General features: G+C 33.5%; 1 protein-coding gene across 1 annotated transcript in view; it reads right to left on the reverse strand.

Annotated features, from left to right (window-relative positions):
* LOC123951493 (coiled-coil domain-containing protein 173-like) overlaps positions 1–11,204 on the reverse strand; it is a 35,854-nt gene extending 24,650 nt beyond the window's left edge. The window contains exon 1 of the mRNA XM_046020248.1: positions 11,106–11,204. Coding sequence (XP_045876204.1) covers positions 11,106–11,204 — 99 coding nt within the window. The remainder of the gene's footprint in view (positions 1–11,105) is intronic.
* Between the last annotated feature and the right edge of the window lie 12,787 nt (positions 11,205–23,991).

Below are 23,991 nucleotides of genomic sequence, written 5' to 3' on the forward strand. Positions count from 1 at the left end.
TTAAGGTCACCCAAAACTGTTTCATCTTACAGTAGTGACAGCCAAACCGCGGCTGCTGCCGGCATGCAGCTGGGTTCCGTGAGGCTCCTGGTAAGTGATGTCGGGCCTTGAGGTCTCACCATTACTTCCTGGACTGATGCCCTCAGTGATGGGGCAAAACTCTAACTCAATCCTTAATTATCCATTTCTCATTTCATTGCCACCAGTTGAAAAGCTCCATTCTCTTCTCTCCACCAATGACTGTCTCATTTTCTTTGAGACTTTCTTTTACCACTTCCGTGAAATATACCTTGGAAAATTACATCCACTCTGATTGATCCTTTCATTTTAAGCACACTTATTTAGTTTGCACTAAAAGCTAGACTAGTTGTCGGTAATGCTGTATATTAAATAAGTGTCCAGATTGTTTATAGGTTAACAAAAAAATCCCCTCTGAAGTCCATAAATTTTGGAAAGTTTCTTCAAGTTTTACTGATTAGCTTATGTTTTACTCAGGATTATTCAGAGATATTGATCATGAAAGTAAAGCAGCATTATTTCTAGGTAATATGGGGTGGAGGTGGACTCTAACTGTTGAAATGGTTTTAGTCAATAGCCACTTACTTTTTACTGGGGACTATTAGAAGAAAATTGCTGCAGGAGAAATCCTGGCTAGTTTTGACAATCTGCTGTAAGATAAATAATCTGACAACAAAAAAATCATGCTTTAAGATATTTATCACAGGGTTTTATTCATTAATTTAATATATATCTACTAAATACCAAACTCATGCCTGATATTTTTCTAGGAATGAAGGGGACACATTAATAAACATGATAGGAAAAGACTCCTTGCCCTTCTAGTGCTTGAGTTATCTCCTCGTATAATTATGGCTAAGAAATATTGACACTTAAAATCCATTTTGAAATTATCAAGTGTAATACCTTCACTCTCCCCAAAGAGTTCACCATTTCATCAGACAGTATTGAACAAACCCAGCTTTTCTCTACTTACTTGAAATTCCTCCTGTCACATACACTATTTCTATATGGATATAATCAAGTTTATGTTTAGACATTCTCTTTTGTTTTGTTGGTTACCCTTATTCTTCTAATGCCAGGACCAAATGATTAGCATAAAAATGCTAGTATGGCTCTTTTTCAGGAGCAGCTGTTATGACGACTATTATTATTACCTGGCATCAAATCTGGAGTATCTTTATTCCTCTAAAATAAATTCTAGAAGACAAAGCAGAAAGTGTGAATTTTACTGAAAGTGTGTTTTAGAGGAAGGGGGAATATTGTGTAATAATGGCTAACAGTTCATATTAAACATTTCTCTTTATCAAAATTGGTTCCTTCTAATTCTTTTTCTTTCAGATTCTCAGCTTTCCCCCGGTTCCAGCCTTTTGGCTCCAGGCTTCAGCCTCCTCAAACACTTTATTCTTGGTCCTTCATTTTGCATGTAAATTTATTTAGTTCTGCCCTGGCTCTTTCAAAACCAACAATTAATATGCTCTAAGTATGTGAAAGTTCTTTATATTGAGAATGAATTTGTGCTCAGGAAACAAAATGTTCCAATTAATAAAATCCACTCCATTTAGAAAAGACAGAGTAGGGGGATGACAGTTGATAGTAGAAAGACTATGAGTTATAAATATCAAAAACATCTTTTTTGTTGTTCTTAAATGCAGCTGAAAAAACAAAATACTTCCCCATATCAAACTTATTTTCTAAGGAGTGTTTAGGATGTACTGGACATACAATGTATCAGACATATTATTAAACTCTATTTTCTATTTGAAGATATTGAATTCAGAAAGAGATTACACAAACTGTTCAAACAAACATTAATAAGTAAAGTAGCAGGATTGACTTTTGAACTCCTATCTGATTTAAAGCTTTTGGATATTATGTTGTATATGCAGTTTGTTCTGACATCTGAAAAAACGAGATACCTAATTCATTAACTACTAGTTGAAGTTTTCTTCTGTGTATTTAGTTGCTATTATTGCAGAAAATACTTAGCATCTAATAGATACAATTTAGCAAGATTGAAAAAAATACATATATCTAAGCAATTAGACCTTTATATGTACCTGTGGTATTTAGTTTTACATGTCAACTTGGATTTACTATAATAATATCCAGTAATTTAATCAAGCACTAATATAGGCATTGCTGTGAAGGCTGTTTGTTAATGTGGTTAACATGGGTTGTGTGTTAATGAAATCAGGTGACTGAGAGTAAAGAATATTACCCTCCATAACGTGACGGTCCTCATCCAATCAGTTAAAGGTCTCAAGGGAAAAATCTGAGGATTCTAGAAGAAGAAATTTTGCCACAAGATTGAAACATCAATCCCTACCTGAATTTCTAGCCTACTAGCCTGAACTATAAATTTCAGACTCAGCTACCACTGTGCTTGCAATTCCTTAAAATAAATCTATATTCATATCCGTATCTATATCTGTCTCTGTATAAGAGGAATAGATATGTATAGGACCATTTATACTAAAACACAATATATATAAAATATGTGTATATAGAGTCAAAAAATATATGTGTATCTATATATATCAATATATATTTAAAACTGAATAGATATCTGCCTATACACATAAATACATTATGAACATACACACACATTAATATCCTATCGATTCAGTTTCTCTAGATAACTCTATAATATAGTACCTAATCAGGTATCATTATGGTGCAAATAAACTTTGCTCTACAACAAATTGTTAGAAATATCTATTGTATTCATTGTTACTAAAACAAATAATGAAACTTTAAAACTGTCTCATGCTACAAAAGTGGTGTGGGTAGCATTTTCATTTGCAGAAAAAAAATAATTTTAAAATAATTTATTTTTATTTTTAAATTATAAATCCTATAGGTAAAATTTATTCTCAATAAGTCTAATAATTTATCAGAAATCTGATAATCTCTAAAACTTCAGTTGTGGATAATTTAGAGGAATATATATATTGAGATTATGAATATATACAGAAAATCAAATATGATATTTTGAAACTAATATAATTTCTTATTAAACACTTCTCAACTATAAGGTAATTTAAAGTAAATAATTTTAGAATTTCGTAAACATTTGTCTAATTTTTTTACTAATTAATATAAAAAATAAACATAACTCTAAAAATCATTATGGAATGCCTGGAAAATTATTTAACTAATAACAAAATTAGCAGTGTGTGTATATGTATATACACACACACACACTGCTAAATACCAAACACATGCCTGATATTTTTCTAGGAATGAAGGGGACACATTAATAAACATGATAGGAAAAGACTCCTTCTAGTGCTTGAGTTATCTTCTCGTATAATTATGGCTAAGAAATATTGACACAAAATATTGACACTTAAAATTTATATTGTATATATATATGCACACAGAAATAAAACATACATGCACACACTACATAAGCAGTTTAGTGAATAAAGCACACTTTGTTATTTAGTAACCTTAGTAGTAAATTAATTATTTCTCAATGTAAAGACACAAGTTTATTGAAGTTCCACTTTACTTAGGTACCTGACCATAGTTCATAAAATATGAGTATAAAGATACAAGTTTATTGAATTTCCCAATGTAATGACACAAGATTATTGAATTTCTACTTTATTTAAGTACCTGACCATAGTTCATAAACAATGATGAAATCAAGGCACTCAGTTCTAGTGCCTTCTCTAGACTAGGGAAGGGAAGGTACAGTGTTTTCCGTATTTATGAAAAAAATGATGCCCCTACAAAAGGCATTAAATCTCTTATTTAGAGTTCAAATTCAAGGGTTATACGAGGGTACTATAATAGTAAGCAAGAAATATGCTGGCTCAAAACCAAACTTCTTTAGTTGATAAGAGAAGAATGTTGCTTGTATTGATTTTAGTTTGTAAAAAAAAAAAAAATACAAGATATATCATTAAATGAATCCTAGAAGAGTGAGTCATCTCTAAAGGTTTTTTTTCTTTTTTTTTTTTTTAAAGATTTTATTTATTTATTTGACAGATAGAGATCACAAGTAGGGAGAGAGGCAGGCAGAGAGAGAGAGAGAGGAGGAAGCAGGCTCCCTGCCAAGCAGAGAGCCCGATGCGGGACTCGATCCCAGGACCCTGAGATCATGACCTGAGCTGAAGGCAACAGCTTAAACCACTGAGCCACCCAGGCGCCCCTCTAAAGGTTTTTTGTTGAAATGAATTATTCTCTCAGTTAAGTAATGCATTTAATAATGTAAGTTATTCTTCAAAGCTATTATAGTAGGTCTATATTTCTAGGTTCAACATAGCCACACCACAGGTTCAAGTAAAAAAATACGAAGAAACCTTGGGCAACAATCAAGTAACTGGTAAATGGTAACAGTGGTAGAATTAAAGCTCCCAAACACGGTTATTTGCAGGTTATCTTGTGTTACTTGTTTTGACATCATTTTACTTTTAATTGGATAAAACATACTATTTTGAATAAAGAACTCTGGATTTCCACTTTGACATTTTTATCACTACCACTGCTGGCATACACTGTGTTCTTAAAATGTGTCTGATTTAATTTAGGCATGAAAGAAATATTAGGATTCTCAAAGCAGAGCCACTGAAAATCAATCTCTATAAATCTAAATTATTTGGTTACATTTTCACATATGTATTTCTATTTTAAGATAATATAATGATAAATGTAAATTCATCAAAATTACTTAGGGCAAGTAGAGAGAACATAATATAATTATACATAGCTATAACATTTATCTTCATTTAGCACAGAGTATCAGATGTAGGCAAAGCACACATTATTTTTAAAAATATCAAAGTCACCATAATAAATTATGCCTTTCCTTTGAGAAAAAGAAAAATAAATTCCTCTTTGAGATTTCTCAAATTAAACATTCATAAATTATAGCAATCTAAGGTGTACCTTTTTTTTTTTCTTCTAACCCCTTTCACCTCACCTTATCAAGTTGGTAGTTTAGTACAGATTGGATTAGAGCAGGAACCACCAGATGAATTAAACACCACTTGTGACAAATGAAAGTCACAGTTATTATGTAAGAAATGAAAGGGGACTTCTTTCCCTGAAAAGAAGAGTCTCAAAATTGCCGGCATGAGAGTTTTTGCCTGTTGCTCTCTCTCTTTCTCTCTCACTTCCAATAGATCCTGGGCTGTCTGAATCACACTCAGAGGTGCAAGGTCATTAAAATATTCTAGGGAAGAAAAGGATACTTCCAGAATTCACCAAAAAGCAGCATTAATACTAATAATACAGCAACCAAATAAATGCATGGTGTTCAAATTGAGCTTTTCAGACCAATATAAGGATATCATCCTGCACATTATCTGATCTCATTCCTCTGGGGTTGCAGCTGACTCTCACTGACTAATGGAAATTCTATGGCACTACTAGCTGTTGGTAAACTACAGGGAAACCTGATATTGTGTGTTTCTATTAGACTAGTAGATATGATGTGGGTCCACTGCATGTTTCTATTAGACTAGCAGATATGATATGGGTCAATATAAATATGACCAAAGTGGTTTCTTATAAAACACATCCCATTAACCTCTGGAAGGTTCAGGATAATTAAATCACAGAGGATATTAATTTTGTTTTTCTTCAGAACCTGTTTCACAAAGTCAGATCCAAAGCTTGGTGAATCAAATATACGCATACCCACACACACATGCACACCCACACACCCACACACTCATTCACTCATTCATTTTGAAATTGATGATAAAAATTAAAATAAGACATCAGAATCTGACTGCTCTCTTATTTTTCCTATTATTTTGATTTTTTTTCCCACTCTGACTTACAGTATTTGATGTAAATCTCATGTCTCATATTTGGATCTTGTTTTATATACAAAATCAATCAACTAAAAAATAGTTTGCTCTGGAGGAAAGCTATTTCAGAATGATGGAGATAGGACCTGTGAAAGTGCATTCCTCTATAAATACAATAACACTGGCAACAATTGTCAAAATCAAGACTTTTTCAGAACTTTGGAAATGAACCAAAAGCTTATAACACTCCAAGGAGAGTTTATTCAGGAAAAATAATGGCTGAATCTTGGTAAGAAAAGTGAGCTTTGTGATGTTTTTACTTATTCTATTCTCATATTTTTCTTCTTATATCTCTGCGGTAGCCTTGAAAACCACCAGTCTTATAAGTAAAGCACCTATGAAAAAAACCAGAAGCCTAGGAGTCACCAGAAATGACAAAGTGGTTTAGAGAAAACTGCCACTATTTGATGTGTCTAGCAGTTCCTTAACATGTTCCATGATCAGGATTTGTTTTCACTTGATCTGATTCTGAAATAGCTCTTGAACAGCCCCATCTTTAGGACACTTGTTGACAACAATCAACAGCAGTAGTTTAACATCATCGCTGATGGACACAGTGTTATGAGTTGGGGCTAACAGTCTGACCAAAGTCTTAGAAGGTCTAACTGAGAAAGAGATTTCCATGGGAAGCTTGACAAAGATCTGATGTATTCTTAGGGATATAAAGGGATATAAAGGTCACACATAGGTGCATGGAAAGACATGAGAAGAAGGGCTAATTTCTCACCTGTGGCTGTGCAAGCAGAAAGTGAAGTCTAAGTTAGAATTATAAACTTCCTGCTGGAGTATTAAAAGCATTACTCAGAGCATCAGAGTTCCTAGGCAAAGACTGGTTGAAGTGTTTAAAGATATTTTTGTCTGACCACTGAAACATTATGGTCATTATCTGACCACTGAGCTAATGAAGCAGAAACTTCAGTGGCTGCACTTGCCAAAGAATATAAGCTACGAAGAATTAGTCTGGGAAAAATGCTAAACAAACAATCATCATCAAGAACTCCTGCAATGACAACAACCACAAATCCAAACAAATTATGTAAACTCTGATTTCCAGGGATACCATATTCTATTATTTAAAATGTCTAGTTGTTAATGAGAAAGTAATGAGGCACATAAAGGAATAAGAAATTATGGCATATACACAGCAAATTTTTAAAAAAAGTGTCAAAGATAACTGTTTCTGTGGAAGCCCACATACAGAACTTATAAAAGATTTTAAATGCACTATTATAAATATGTTCAAATAATTAAAGAAAACATATAAAAATTAGAGTATGAGAATAATGTCTCAACAAGTACAGAATAGTAATAAATATATAAAACTAAAAGAAAGAATAACAGAATTTCTGGAATTAAACGTAATGAAATTACTGGAATTAAAAGAAATGAAAAATTCACTAGAAAAACTCAACAGCATATCTGAACCGGAAGAAGAAAGAATCATCTAACATAAAGATAAATTGAGATTATCCAGTTGAACACAGAAATAAAAAGTGACAAAAGCCAATGAACAGAATATCAGAGACCCACAGATACCATCAAGCATGCCAACATGTACAATGAGAGTCTCAAAAGAGAGAAGAAAGAGAAAGAGGCAGAAAGTTTGTTTGAAAAAATTATAGCCACTAAAGTTTCAAATTTAGTGAATATAATTAATCTGCACATCCACAAATCTTAACAAACTCCAACTAGGATAAACTCAAAGAATTTGTATACTTAATCACATCAGAGTTGACCCGTCAAAAAGTAAAGGAAGAAAATCTCCAAAGAAGCAGGAGAAAGTGACTCCTAAAGTATAAGGGCCACTTTTTTCTGAACTTACGGAGATCAGAAGTAGTTGGATGGCATAGCCAAAGTACCTAAGACTGTAAACCAAGAATTCTGTATCTGGCAATACTATTCTTCAAATATGAAGGAGAAATTAAGCTATTTTCAGTTCAATAACAAATGAGAAAAATTGTTACTAGTAGAAATTTTCTATAATAAAGGGAGTCATTCAGTCAGAATTAAACAAACAAACAAGAACAGTAAACCATAATTCAAATCTGTATCAAAAGAGCACTGGTCAAGGTAACTACGTAGGTACCTATTAAAAAGAGTATGAATATTTTGTTTGTGATTCCCTTTTCCCCCTAATATAAAAAGCAATTATATAAAGCAATAAATAAAAATTGAGTTAATGGCTTTATAATGTATAAAAATGTAATTTGTATGACAATAATAGCATAAAAAGAGTGGAGCAGAGCTATACTGCAGCAAAATTTTTTATACTATTGAAATTAAGTTGGCATTAATTCAAACTAGATTGCTTTAAGTTAAGATAAAAGCAACATAAAAATTTAAAATGGTATTGTAAAGTTAGAAAGTAGTCCGCAAGACCACCCTCACTCTAACATGAATTTGCAAATTCAGGGATTCATAAGACTATACCCAGAGCTGATCATTAAACTAGAAAGATTCAAAGAACTCACTATGCTGTTATACTCACTGTTAAAGTTTATTACAGTGAAATAATATAGATTAAATTTGCCAAGGAAAGAGACACATTGGGCAAAATCCTGGACAGTTACAAAGGTGGAGCTTCCAGTTGTACTCTCCCAGTAGTCATGGAGCGTGTTGGCTCCTCCTGGCAGCAATGTGTGTTAATATACATGGATCACTGCCAACCAGGGAAGATCACCAGTCTAGGTGCCTAGAGTTTTTACTGGTGCTTTATCATGTAGATATGGCTGACCACATGCATGGTTGATCTTACCCTTCAGCCCTTCCAGAGATCAAGCTGTACTTCATGACCCAAAATAAAATAAATCACACTGTTACTATTTGCTGTGGCTCAAAGATCCCATATAAGCAAAGAAACTCATCAGACAAGATATTCCAAGGGCTTAGATACTATGTCTCAGGAATAGGGCAAAGGTCAGATCTTTCTTTGGGTAAAGATCATTCGTTCTCATACAGATATACTATAAAGCATCTATTTAACACAAAAGAAGGTAGTTACGGAGGAACCAAAGAACAAAAATGGTACATAGCATATAGACAAAGTATAGCAAATAATGTAAAACAATCTTTTCAGTAATCAAATGTAAATGGAGTAAACGCTACAATTAAAGGCTGGAGATTAACAGAAAGATTAAAAAACCATTATACAACTATGCTGTCTTCCAGAGACAAACTTTGTATTCAAAGACACATAGACGGAATAAGTAGTAAATAATAAGATGGACAAAAATATACCATGCAAACAGTAATCAGATCACAGATGGCATGGCGATATTAATATCAAACCTTACTAGTAAAATGAACTTCATAAGTGTAATTATTATATATGTCTGCTGATTTTTCAGTAATATCACCAAATAGTTCATAAGAAAAAAGCTCTCTGGTTCTTAAATATAGAAGTTGTCCTTTTCTTAAATATAGTAAGTTGTCCTTTTTCAAAGCAATGTCTTCAAAAGGATTTATGGACTTTTGTGATTTGTCTTTATAAACAATATTTTATTTGCTTTAAGAAAAATATAAGTATATAAATCACCAAAGCTAGATTTAAATTTGGGCAATTGTTTTATTGTTGTGCAAATATCTTAGGCCATTCTATAGTGCTCTATATAGTAATATTTTACCCACAATATAAGTCTTTCAAACTATGAGCAACTCTTTTGTTAGATTTATGCTAATAATATTGAGTTTGAGTTTTTTTCCAAAAAATGAGAGATTTGGAATTTCTACTAGCCTCAAAAGCTATTTTCAAAGAAAGTGATATTTTTGTTTATATGCTTCAGTAACTTTAAATAAAGGCAGTGGGGAATTTAAAGTGCTGGATAAAACTCAGCAAGAAATAGCAATAAAATACTAGCCATATGAAAGCACTGCAAGAGAAGCCAGGAGGATATAATTATTACCAACATTATTCTAGTAGGTGGGTTATGTTAGTGAGTGGTTAACATCAGATGGTAGGAAAATCAATGAAGCCACAGGATCACAAATCATTAGAAAAAAACATATTATCTGCACCAGTTATTCTTTATGTGTTTTTTATTTGAAGTCCTGAAATGAGATTTGAATCAGCCTATTTCACAGGTGCCAATTTTGCCTTTATGTAATATTTATACCCTTAATTTTCTGTAAGGGAGAAAGTTAAAAATTCACTTAAATTACATATGAAATCCTTATTTCTGTAAGTTGTGTATTTGTTTTAAATGCAGTTTTTATACTTTTTTATTCATAGTGAAATAATATAGCTACCTTGTTTTGAAATGTAGAAACAAGGATATAAATATAGAATATTCACATAATAAAAAATGGGCCTAGGTATTATTAACTGCTATAAGAACTATCCTTTCACTATCCACTTTCCATTTTACATGTGACAATAGGACAATATATGTGAAATGATGACAGTTTTCTGTCACTGGGCAACAGGAAGTGAATTATAAAGAGAATGGGGACAAAAGAGTTGAATCACATTTCCCCCAGCTTACTACCTGGGGTAGTTCTAAGCTTTAGATAAAAAAAGAATGGGGAAAGAGGAACAGAGACTCAGAGACCCATAAACAGCTTCAAGTGCATCAACCCCATGAAATGGAAAACGAAGGAGAGGAGAGACAGAAGAGAGGTGACATTTTTTTTTCCACCTTAAATATCCACAATCATCTTTTGTCAATCATACCTTAATAAAGCTGGAACAAATTAGCATTTTGCAAAGGATAGGCCAGGGTAGAAATAATACTGAAATCAGGATTCCACCTCTCAATACCATCACACTGGGGTTAGGATTTCAACATATGAATTTTGGGAGGACATAGACATGCAATCTATAACATGTCTTATGTAGTCTGTGCAAGTTTTTGGATAAGAGTAGCATTGTGATGAATGACAAAAAAATAAAAAAAATTTTAAAAGAACTTGGCATTTTAGACTTCCCTCGGGAGTACAATGGAAAAGTCAAAATCAGAAACATGTGGATATGTCAGGTCTTCAGGACCTCCAAAAGGGAGCTTCTGAATGGATCAACAAAGTCTTCTCTGTCTTCTCAAAGCTGAAAAAGTGCAAGGGACACAAAGTAGAGAGGAAAGATGATTCCTCTGAGTAACTGCTCAGAGAATATGGCTGATATTGTATCATGGGACAGAGGCTGATTCTCTTTCTAGCACTTTTAAGAGTACAAACATTTAGTATATTTCAACTTATCTCCTCCAAGATAGGAGGCACATAGGTGCTCTGTGGTGAAGGAGGACAGCTCTTCAGATGATTGCTTACACTATAGATGTTGGCTATGATAAGGTCACATATGGGCTCCAGTTTGTCATCAAGTCTTCCAGCTTTTCTCATGGCTTCAACTTTCTTCTTGCTCTCCATCACGTCATATTCATTTATATTTTTCTTTAAAAAATTTTTTTAAGTAAACTCTACACCCAATGTGGGGCACAAACTTATGACCCCGAGATCAAGAGTTGAATGCTCCACCAACCTAGCCAGCTGGGCACCCCAGTTATCACTGATATTTTTCTACTTGGTAATAGGACAATGATATGTTTTACTGATGGTGATTTATTTGTTAATACCTCATTATGAGTACTAGAAGCTGCATGTTTGGGTAAACAGTTTTATTCAAATTTATATTAACACTATAGACTTAGATAAATTTATCATGAGAAATGATAAAAGTAGCATCTGATTGGTGTTATTTAATTGAGTAATAATGTAACAGAAACCAAACATTCTATTATTTCAACACTTGGGGCCTAGACCAGATTGGTCCATTATAATGATTTCACTTCATAGAAGAATATGTCATTTAGTTCAGCTACAATTCTGTTCCTAGCAAAAACATTGTCATATCATTTGAGGTGTTACTCTGTGATTTTGAGGTCAAAGAGAGAAAGATCACCTTGGACTTTAGACAAAATGCGAAACTGTATTCCCTTGCTCTCTTGCCAGAATTGCAAAATATGCACTTGCTTTCATTGTGATGCACAACCTACTAGCAGCATTCAGAGATAAGTACATTCAGACCCCAGCTGCATCCAATCTTCAAAAACTCCTGATATTTACCATAAGAACCTGTCATTTAATGAAGAACTGGCTTATGTCAGTTTGTGACAACCAATTACAAATATGTAAACAATCACAGGAAGTGTTTAACTTGACAGTAAATATCCCTGCTTTCTACTTCAGGTTTTCACAATAGACAAAAAATAAAATGATCGGGATTGTATCTATTTACCCTATCTGGTGTAAATATGAATAAGGCTAGGCAGAAAATAATCACTACAAAGAGCTCATTACCTATCATAATCATAAGTGGTGGTAAATAAGAGAAAAAATAAAATAGGAAACATAACAGATTCAGTGGGAAGACTTTTGGTTCTAACTGCGATGGAGTACCAGGGACTGCACTGTCTCATATTTCACTAGAAAACTGAATAGAATGTATGAAATAATGATTTTCTCATGTGTGACAACAGGTCAGATAGGGCTTTGATCTCTGAGGTAAGGGAAACAGCAGAGGTGAACCTTGTGCATGCAGGGAAATGCAGATGAAATCCAGAAATCTTATTCTGGTGATGAATCAGTACCAGAATTCACATAGCCTAGTGCAGCATAATTTGGGTGGCAAAATACTAGAAAAAGTGGAGCTACACAGAGGGACCTGCTCAAGTTTTAGCTGAGTACTGATATGAGCATAAAAGGCAATTACATAAAGTCATGGAAAGCATCATTTGAAGTAGTATGCTGATCAATTCCTGGAGCTCACACAGGGCTGAGAAGAATTCATTTTCTCATCAGCTATAACAGAAAGACCTCCTAACCCACAGAACATGCATGGCCTGAAAAGGTTACTGAATTAATAATGGAGCTTAATTATGTACACAGCGGTAGCTGCTGTGTGCCCACTCTAACAAATCTTAAAACAAGCCTTGAAGGGATCCAACTGATCCAGATAACTTAATTGCATTCCAGGCAAAAATCCAACACTATTTAAAGGAATACAACAAAATCCATCACCTAAATATAAGATTCAAAATGTTTAGCACTGACCATCAATTACCAGGTGTTATCAGTTAGAGTCAGTGTTCCACCAGAGGAGTAGAACCAGTAGGAAATCAGTCAGTATAATCTATATTATTATAGAACATATAATATACATATATATCATTATATAATACATAAACATTTAATTAATATGTTTATATATGTAATAAATATATTTTTATAAGGGGATTCAATTATACAATTATGGGATCTGGCTAAGCAGTTTCTGTAAGCTTGTCTCTATATGTAATGCTGGAACCCAAAATTCCACAGGCAGGCAGTCAGAAAGGGAAGATCATATGCACTCCAGAACCTTGAGATCACAGCTGGGATCCCATGAGATCAGAAGGACAATTATCCCATTCTTGTTGCTTCTGACTGTGCTGACAAGGACAAACACCATCTTGATATTGGCCAGGAGTCAAAGAAACTGAAGGACTCACTATCCAAAGGGAAAGGGAAAGTAACTGAAGACCCAGCTGCTGCTTTACACTAACAGATCAAGTCAGTAGATCACTAACAACATGTATGCGCCACCAAATGGTTGTTGCCTCTCTTTTTCCCCTCCAACTCCAAAATCTGTATGATTTCTCTACCACTGCATAACATTATTACCACAAACGTAGTGGCTTAAAACAACCATTTATTTTATTACTGTTTATCTGAGTTATGCATCCAGATTTGACTTATCTGAGTTCCCTGAAGGGTTGCAATCAAGGGGCTGGGCTAGTTTCTCGTCTGGAAGCCCAACTGGAGAAGTCACTTCCCCACTTGTGCTGTAGTTGGCAACATTCTGTTCTTCACAGCTGTGTACAGATAGCTTCAGGCTTTTTCCTGTCTGTTCAGCTGTCAGCTGGAGGTTCTGCTCATTTCCTGCAGGCTGGTTACAATTTCTTACTCCATTAAATATTACAGATTTAATGCAGTTAGAATAGGACATTTGAAAGGACTATCATCAGTAAGACAGAGGAACTATCATCAGTAAGACAGAGGAAAGCATGAACATGGTGATGACAAAGTAATAAAAAACAATTTTTAAGTGTTTTATTGTTTTAGAGCTTACATTCAAGTCTATAATCCATTCTGAGATAATTTTTGTGTACAGTGTTAAGGCAGTGGTCTAGTTTCATTTTTTTTGGAAGTGGCCAATGTATATTCTTGGGTCCTTTGTAGTAAGTTAATATATGTGTGGGTTTATTTCTGGGCTCTATTCTGTTACACTGATGTGTGTGTGTGTGTGTGTGTGTTTACCCCAGTACAACACTATTTTGTTTATTATAGATGTATAAAATAGTTCGAAATCAGGAAGCATGATGTCTCCAGCTTTGTTCTTCTTTCTCAAAACTGTTTGGCCATTCAGGGTCTTCTCTGGTTCCAAAAAAAAGGTCATTTTTAAATTATGAAAAAGATCTAATACTAGTTTTAGACATTTTAGTCCAAAAATTTATTTGAAATACATTTGCCATTTCACATTAAATTCCATTTCTAAGATAACAGAATCTTAGATTATTAGCAATACCAAAAAAACTCTTTAGGAGACTATCATGTCCACTGATACATGCCAAATTAAAATATCCATTGTTCCTCTATTTGACAAAATTTTTTCTTCAAGATATAAAAAACTGATGGCTGCTTTTAATTTTTAGTTTTGATAGCACTATACCTCCTATTTTTCTAAATATGATGCGATTATTTCTTCTTTCAGTAAATAAGGGAGAACTAAAGATGTTAATCATTTGCCCATGTCACAGGTTTGAGAAAAGAAACATTCAAATAAATCTGTATGACACTGAATCTTGTGCTTTTCTCCCAACACTATTTTGCATCACTGCTATGTCTACAAAAGCAAAACAACTATATAATTATGCACCCCGAAGATAATTACCTGCATGCTATACCAGTATAAATACTTAATATTTCCAATTAATGTTGGTGCAACAAATACTTATGGAATGTCCACAATGTTCAGGTATTATGCTAATTACTCTATTCTGCTTTGTACCTTTGACTCACTCACAATTTTCTGGTGACCAATTTATTTTAATTGTAAAAAGACCAGAATTGTAAGACACTTTGAAAAATTAACTCACCATCCTCTTAAATAATTTAGTAATTCACTGCTTAGTGGAATATCTTAACAAGAAAAATATGATCAAATAAATAATAAAATAAGACACCATGTGTGCTACATTTTTCCTAGTGATAATTTCTAATATCTTAAGTTTTCAATTTTTAAAAAAATTTCTTATTCTGATTATCCTTTTGGTGACATAAGATAACAAAAGGAGAAACTGAGGCTCAGTGTTAAATGTGATTTGCTACCAGTCAATACACTTTAACGGTTGGCTGAGGAGAAATAAAACCCACAATCCATTAGTCTCAAACTAATGTAACTTTAACAATTACAGAGTTGATTTTTTAGGGAAATGATGTATTCATGCTATACTCAGGATCATAGCGCCTTATCCATAATAGCCAAGAGGTGAAAGCAACCTGTGTCCACTGACAGATGGATGAACAACAACAAATGGGTTATATACATATAATAGAATATTATTCAGTAAAAAAGGAAAGAAATTCTGTACATGCTATAACATGGATGAACCTTAAGGAAATTATGATAAGTGAAATAAGTCAGTCATCAAAAGACAAATATTACCTATATCTTTTTTAAAAGACAGAATTTCATAATATTATTTGAATGAGAAAGAAAAATTACATTTCATTGAGTGATTCCTATGTGTCTGAGATTGTTTAATAAATTGAAAAAAAAACACTACGAAATTTTAGTGTGATAAGGACTGAGATGTTAGATACCAATATTCCCCATTTTACATATTAGGGGTTTTAGGGTCAGAAATTTAGTATTTTGCCCAAGATTATATATCTAGTGATGACTTATTGAGAATTTACCATGGGAGAGCATATTTGCTAAATGCCTTATATGTTATTTAATGCTCACCACCATTTAATGATTTAGTTAGTTTTATTCACTTCATTTTATACCTGAGAAAATGGACACTTCAATGAGCAATGATCACACTTCGGATAAACCTCATTGGCTATGATACTGCCACTAAAGACTTCAGAAGGTTAAGTAAAGGTTAGTCACTCTCAAACAGGAGAGGGTGGAAAGAACATTCATTTTACTCAAAGCCTGGGCTCTGAAACTAGTACTTTATACTGTCTTTTTCAGCTTGTTTCTACATCAATATCTTCTTTTTTGTACTTGACCAGTAGTTGAAAACACATATTTTATTTAACTATTTAAATGATTACATTACATTTGAATGTCTTATCCTCCTGAATAGTTACTCTGGCACCATGGCCTATTTTAATAGGTTATTTTAGAAAAAGAATTGCATATCTGACAATAGTTGTACATTGGCACTATTTCTTTTATATGAAACAAAGATAACAAGGAGTATACAGATTAAAACATAGCATCTACCCATAATATATTTGAGATTAATGAAAATTGATCAAAATTGGTAACAATTATTGCAAAACTTTTTATCACTTTTTCATTTGCAAGAATACATATGCATGTGTGGGTATGCACATGTGTGTGTTGTGTGTACAATCACAATTCTATCAACAACCCAAAGAAGCAAGGATTAACACCATCTCTGTATTATAGATTAGAATCTGAGGCACAAAGAGCTTAAGCAGACATACAGGTAGAGTCAGAATATATACCCACAAACTTTGAATCCAAAGGCTTTGCTCTTAATCACTAAGCCGAACATTTAATAGCAAAATAGCTGTATTTTTCATATGAAATGCTGTTATGGGTTAAATGTGCCCACCTAAAATTCATATGGTAAAGTCCTAATACCTCAAAATGTGACCTTACTTGGAGGTAGGATCATTATGGAAGTAGTCAAGTTAAAGTGAGATTATTACAGTGGACCTTAATCTGGTATTACTGATGTCCTTATAAAAAGGAATAATTTGAATAGAGAGACACATACAGAGAGAAGACAATGTGAGGAGACATAGGGAGAAGACCCTCTATAAGTCAAAAAAAGAGGCTTGAAGCAGATTCTCCCGCACAGTCCTCAAAGGAAACAACCTTGACAACATCTTGATGTCAGACTTCCGGCTTCCAGAACTGTGCAACAATACATTTCTGCTGTTTGAAGCATGCAGTCTATTGTACTTTATTACAACAGCCCTAGCAAAGTACTACAAAAATGGTAAGAATTTCATCACATGGAATGTGATAAAGTTACATTGGATTGTCCTTTAAGAACCCCAGCTCTTCAATACTTGTCTGTTATTCCAAAATTAAAATTTTGGTATAGATATTATGGGGGGGGGAAGAGAACTATGATAGCAATAGGTTTCACAATATCATCATTTTTTTAAAAAGATTTTGTTTATTTGTCAGAGAGATAGAGAGCATGAATAGGGTGAGAGTCAGGCAGAAGCAGGCTGCCCTATGAGCAAGGAGTCTCATGTGGGACTCAATCCTAGGACCCTGGGATCATGACCTGAGCTTAAGGCAGCCACTTAACCTAGTGAGACATCCAGGCATCCCTCATCAGACATCTTAATTGATTGTTTACATAGAGGAGTGAGTTATGTATATTATTATGTGGTTTTGGTTTCTGAGATGCTAGAATAGTCTCTTATGTGCAGGAAAAATTGTTATTATTAAGGTAACCACTAAAAAGTTGCCCATAAAATTTTAGATAGGCCACTCCTTTTTTTTTTTTAATGATTCTCTTTATATTGATCACTGCACATTCTACTTGTTTAAACCAGATCTGAGGTTAAGAGTTCAAGAATCACTTACATTAAATGAAGGATCAGAATCTCAGCTAACCACATCTCTACATTATTTACATACTTTTGGGAAGACACTACCACCTACATTCTAGAATATGAATGCTAACATTCTATGATAGTCACTGTGGTTTGCTAGTACTCTTGTAATTTAAAAAGGTTTTTGCTCCTTTAGTGGCAAGTAAGGAAAAGAGGACTTTTTTTTTTTTTTACATTTTCTCTATGAGATATTGAAAATAAGCAAAATTTGAGTTATGTAAATTTATACCAATTGTAAATAATATGAAACATAAAAAGTATTTCTTCTGGTTGAAATAAGTGATGCATACATTTTAAAATATAAAATTGTGTTTTAATTGACTATAGTGTATATCCAAAAATTGGAGCTGAGCTGAGGGTTCTGAAAGAAGGATCAATTGAGAAAAACAAAAACAAAATCTTTTTTTCTCTTCTAATAAAGCCAAGAAGACTAATTACATATTTTCATTAGTTGCTAAATTCAACACACTGGTCTTTGTCATTACACTATTAATACAAGCATTACTGTTAAGTCCATTATTATAAAATTCTCTATTTAAACTTATAGAGGAATAACTTTTTACACACAAAAATAATTTGCTTTTCTTAGATCTCATTAGGTATCCAGTTTGTGATGGATTTAAATATTTGTTTATAGATCATCTTGTATTTGGTAATGAGGCTGCATGTAGCCAGTTCCTGGGGTGATGGCTCTGAGGATTCCAGTGGAAGAGAGGGGGTAGAGTATAGTGTCTCAAGTGATAGTTACTGTCAACACATTCATTTGAACAGCCCAATAATCAATGCCATGCCACTAGTACACCTCACCTTCAACACTATTTCACTGAAATTAAGGCAGGGTTCACATTTTATTTTTGAATATGGGCTAAAACAGGAAACCTAAGGAACAAATTCTTTGAACTACTTGAGAAAAAGACACAATATTTTTGGAACATGTACAGATTTCGAAAAGAAGATAAATATGCAGAAGAACTGAAGAAAAAGCCTAAAGTTTCTACTGAAATATGGAGCAAAATTTTCTATAAATCTGGCAAAGGGAAGATTTGCTTCATTTTGTAATATCAACATAATTGTGTAATATATACTCTTAAAAATCTATAAATACAGGAATTTCCATCAATTCATTCATTCATTCTTACATTCATCAAATATGTACTAAAATGCTGCTTCGTGCTAAACACTAGGAATGAGCAAGTGTTATACGGTTGCAAACCTCATGGACTTTATAGTTTAGTAATCTATCATTAATACTAAAAGAATTAAAAGAAATTTAAATGGCCCAATTTCTCCATATAATGTGCTTCATATGCCCCTTGATGTTACCCATAGTTCTAGCTATACCCATAAAAGAAAATGATGGCAATTTACAGTTTTAGATGAACGTAAGAGCTTTATTAACCATTATCATTTTTCTCCCTACTAGGGAGCTCTTAGTTTTCTGAAGATTTAAGTTGCCTAATTCATTACAACCTTCCATTTTCTTTGGTCTAGATTTTAAGTTATCTCATTTAGAACGTTTAGCAATAAAATAAATTGTGTTAATTCACTCCATCTTTCATTATTCAATGATTCATCCATAGACTATGTGTTCATTTCATGTTAGTGTTTTTCTTCTTATTATTGGACTTTTGGATTTTAGAAAAGACCTTTTATTCTAGGAATTCTAAACAGACACAATTTTCCAAAGTACAAGATAGAACCAAAAATAGTGGGGTAAGCGCACACAATAAAAATGTATTGCGGGCCAATGGGAGTAAGCAGACAACAATTCCTCATAGCACTTCTGACTTTGCAACTTAATTATGCAGGGAAACTAAACTAGACATAAGACTGAAATCACTGGACACATGCTATGTAAGAAGAGTTCTTCACTCAGAGTAAAACTAATTACTGAGTGGATTTTTTTTTTTCCAGAAGTCAACACTGTCTAACATTATATTTTGTTATTATCTTTTGGAATTTTGTATGTATTCATTTTCTAAAGGGTTTCATCTTTTTTTTTTTTTAAAGATTTTATTTATTTATTTGACAAAGAGAGATCACAAGTAGACAGAGAGGCAGGCAGAGAGAGAGAGGGAAGCAGGCTCGCTGCTGAGCAGAGAGCCCGATGCGGGACTCGATCCCAGGACCTTGAGATCATGACCTGAGCTGAAGGCAGCGGCTTAACCCACTGAGCCACCCAGGCGCCCTAAAGGGTTTCATCTTGTAATAAGAACATTTTCTTGCAATATCAGGAAGTAGTAGAACATAAAATATAATTAATATTCACATGGGAAAAATATCCTTTCCTTTAATGAAACATTCTACTAGGAAGCTCTTCTCATGTTCACAATGTTTTTAGCATTCCTTCATATTTTGTTTAAAAAAAAATACCTGAAATGAAGAACAAATATATCATGATCATGACATACAACAGATAAGAGAAACGCCTGTAAGGAAAACACATGATCAACAGAATTCACACTTACAGCTCTAGATTAAGTCACACAGTTGCTCCTTAGAATGTAGAGCTTTCACAATAATGAGTTCTCTACAAGCTGCCTCACAAACCAGAATCCACATTTCCCCCAAATCCGTGGTCACTGGTGTGGAAGACTGACTTTTAGATTATTTCTTCTAAGTTCCTGGTGAATTTTGCCACGGGGAATTTGTTGAACATTACCTAGAGCATTACATGTTCTAGGGATGGGTCAACCCAATAACCAAGTTACTTTAAAAACTTTGAAACTTAAAGCAAAGGAGTTGGGGGGCACCTGGGTGACTCAGGGTGTTAAGCCTCTGCCTTTGGCTCAGGTCATGATCTCAGGGTCCTGGGGTTGAGCCCCACATCTGGCTCTCTGCTCGGCGGGGAGCCTGCTTCCCCCTCTCTCTCTGACTGCCTCTCTGCCTACTTGTGATCTCTTTCAAATAAATAAAATCTTAAAAAAAAAAAAAAAGCAAAGGAGTTGGGTATGTCAGTTTCTTTAATCTGGAGTGTAATCTAGGAAAGATACCAAGTATAGACCAGCATTCCTGCTTACTCTAGTATTCCAAGAGTAAAAATTGATGATGTTGAAGCAGACATAATTTTCAGGGCAGAGTATTCCAGAGAAGGTACCCGTGTAGAGTAAAAGACCTAGAAATCAGTATAGTGATCCCCTTGAGTCATTCCTTGGTTTAGTATCAAACCAAGTATTTGATATGAGTAGTATAAAAGACTACAAAGCCACGAAGAACAAATACCAAGAACAGAATAATTACATGAGCACAGTAAGAATACTCACAGTTCATAAAAAGTTAGGAAATGTTCAAATTCTAACTAGATACAATGGAGTGAGCAAACTGAATAGGTCAGAACAACTTCATGTTAGAAATCTTTAGAGCTAGATTCACCCTGGAAAGTCTTAAAATAAGACTCAAAAAGAAAACAAAGCAGAGCAAAATAAACAACTGTCATCCATCTTCAGTTTTTGTTTGTTTGTTTGTTTGTTTGTTTTACCTTCAAGTATTTGTGGTCTTTCTAAATTTTTTCCTGTAGCTGACCTCAAGTTTCATAGCTTTGTAGTCTGAAAATATGCATGGTATGGTCCTGATCTTTTTGTATTTCTGGAGGGCTGATTTGTGACTCAACATGTGATCTATTCTGGAGAAAGTTCCATGTATACTTGAAAAGAATTGGACAAACTAGACTTTAAAACAAAGGTTGTAAAAAGTGACAAAAAGGGGTATTATATAATCAAAAAGGTGACAATCCAACAAAAAGATGTAACAATTGTAAATATTTACACACCCAACATGGGAACACCCAAATATATAAAACAATTAATAACATCCATAAAGGAACTAATTGATGATAACACAATAATATTAGGGGACTTTAACACCCCACTTACCCAATGCACACAGATCATCTAAGCAGAAAATCAACAAGGGGAAACAATGGCTTTGAATGACACATTGGACCAGATAGACTTAACAGATACATTCAGAACATTCTATCCCAAAACAGCAGATTACAAGTGCACATGGAACATTCTGTAATATAGATCACACATTAGGTCAAAAAACAGGCCTCAACAAATACAGAAAGATTGAAATCATATCATGCACATTTTCTGACGACACTATGAAAACTGAAGTCAACCACAAGAAAAATCATAGAATCATAAATATATGGAGGTTAAATAATATGCTACTAAACAATGTTAGGGTCAACCAGGAAGTCAAAGAAGAAATAAATAACATATGTAAACAAATGAAAATGATAACACAATGGTCCAAAACCTTTGAAATGCAGCAAAAGCAGTCCTAAGAGGGAAGCAATACAAGCCTACTTATAAACAACCTAAACTTACACCTAAAGAAGATGAAAAAGGAAAATAAATGAAGCCTAAGGCAGCAGAAGGAAGGAAATAATAAAGATTAGAGCAGAAACAAATGTAGAAACTAAAAAACAAAAACAAAAACAAAGCCAAACAAAAAAACCACAGATCAATGAAACCAGGAGTTGATTCTTTGGAACGTTAATAAAATTGATAAATCCCTAGTCAGACTTATCAAAAAGAAAAGATAGAGGATCCAAATAAATAAAATTACAAAATGAGAGGGGAGAAATAACAGCTAACACCACAGAAACAGAAACAATTATAAGAGAATATTAGGAAAAGCTATATGCCAACAAATTGGATATCCTGGAGAAATAGATAAATTCCTAGAAACATATAAATGACCAAAACTGCAACAAGAAAAAATAGAAAACTTGAACAGACCCATATCCAATAGATACACTGAATCAGTAAGAAAAAAATCTCCCAAAAAACAAAAGTCCACAACCAGATGGCTTCCCAGGGGACTTCTACCAAACAATTAAAGAAGTGTTAATACTTATTCTTCTCACACTGTCCCCCAAAAAACAGAAAACGAAAGAAAACTTCCAAATCTATTCTATGAGGCTAGCATTACCCTGATACCTAAACTAGGTAAGACTTCACTAAAAAGAGAACTATAGGCCAGTATCTCTGATGAACATAGATGCAATAAACACTAGCAACCCAAATCCAACAATATATTTTAAAAAAATTTAACACAATAAAATGGTATTTGTGCCTGGGTTGAAGGATAGTTCAATATTCATAAGTAATCAACATGATACACTACATTAATAAAATAAAATATTTTATTAATAAAATAAAATAAAAAAATAATTAAATTAATAAGGTAAAGTAAATTTTAAAAAAAGGATAAGAACCAGATGGTCATTTCAATAGGTGCAGAAAAGCATTTGACAAAGTACAACACCCATTCATGATAAAAACCCTCAACAAAGTAGGCTTAGAGGGAACATAACTGAACATAATAAAGGGCATCTATGAAAAACACACAGCTAATATCATTCTTTTTTTTAATATTTTATTTATTTGACATAGAGAAATCACAGAGTGATTGACACAGAATGACATAGAGGCAGGCAGAGAGAGAGTTGGAAGCAGGCTCTCTGTAGAGCAGAGAGCCCGATGCGGGGCTCGATCCCAGGACTCTGGGATCATGACCTGAGCCAAAGGCAGAGGCTTTACCTCACTGAGCCACCCAGGTACCCCGCTAATATCATTCTTGATGGGGAAAAACTGAGACCTTTTCCTCTAGAATCAGGAAAAATACGGGAATGTCCACTCTCACCATTGTTATTTAACATAGTACTGGAAGTCCTAGACACAGCAATCAGAAAACAAAAAGCAATAAAAAGCATACAAATTGGCAAGAAGAAGTAAACATTTTTCTACTTGCAGATGACATAATATTCTATATAGAAAATCTGAAAGACTCCACCAAAAACTGTTAGAACTGATAAACAAATTTTAAAAAGTCACAGGATACAAACTCAATGTACAGAAATGTGCTGCATTTCTATACACCAATAATGAAGCAGCAGAGAGTAATTAAGGAATCAATCCCATTTATAGTTGCACCAAAAACAGGAAGATACCTAGGAATAAACCTACCAAAGAAGTGAAAAACCTATACTCTGAAAACTATGAAATACTGATGAAAGAAACTGAAGATGACACAAAGAAATGGAAAGACAATCCATGCTCATGGATTGGAAGAACAAATATTTTTAAAATGTCTATACTTCCCAAAGCAATCTATATATTTAATGCAGTCTCTATCAAAATAACACAAGCATTTTTCACAGAGCTAGCACAAACAATCCTCAAATTTGTGTGGAACCATAAAAGATCATTTCTTATACATGCTTATAATTCTATGAAAGACAGATTTTACTATCTTTCTTTCAGTAAAA

Source organism: Meles meles, chromosome 10 (assembly GCF_922984935.1).
Source record: "Meles meles chromosome 10, mMelMel3.1 paternal haplotype, whole genome shotgun sequence".
NCBI classification, from domain to species: domain Eukaryota; kingdom Metazoa; phylum Chordata; class Mammalia; order Carnivora; family Mustelidae; genus Meles; species Meles meles.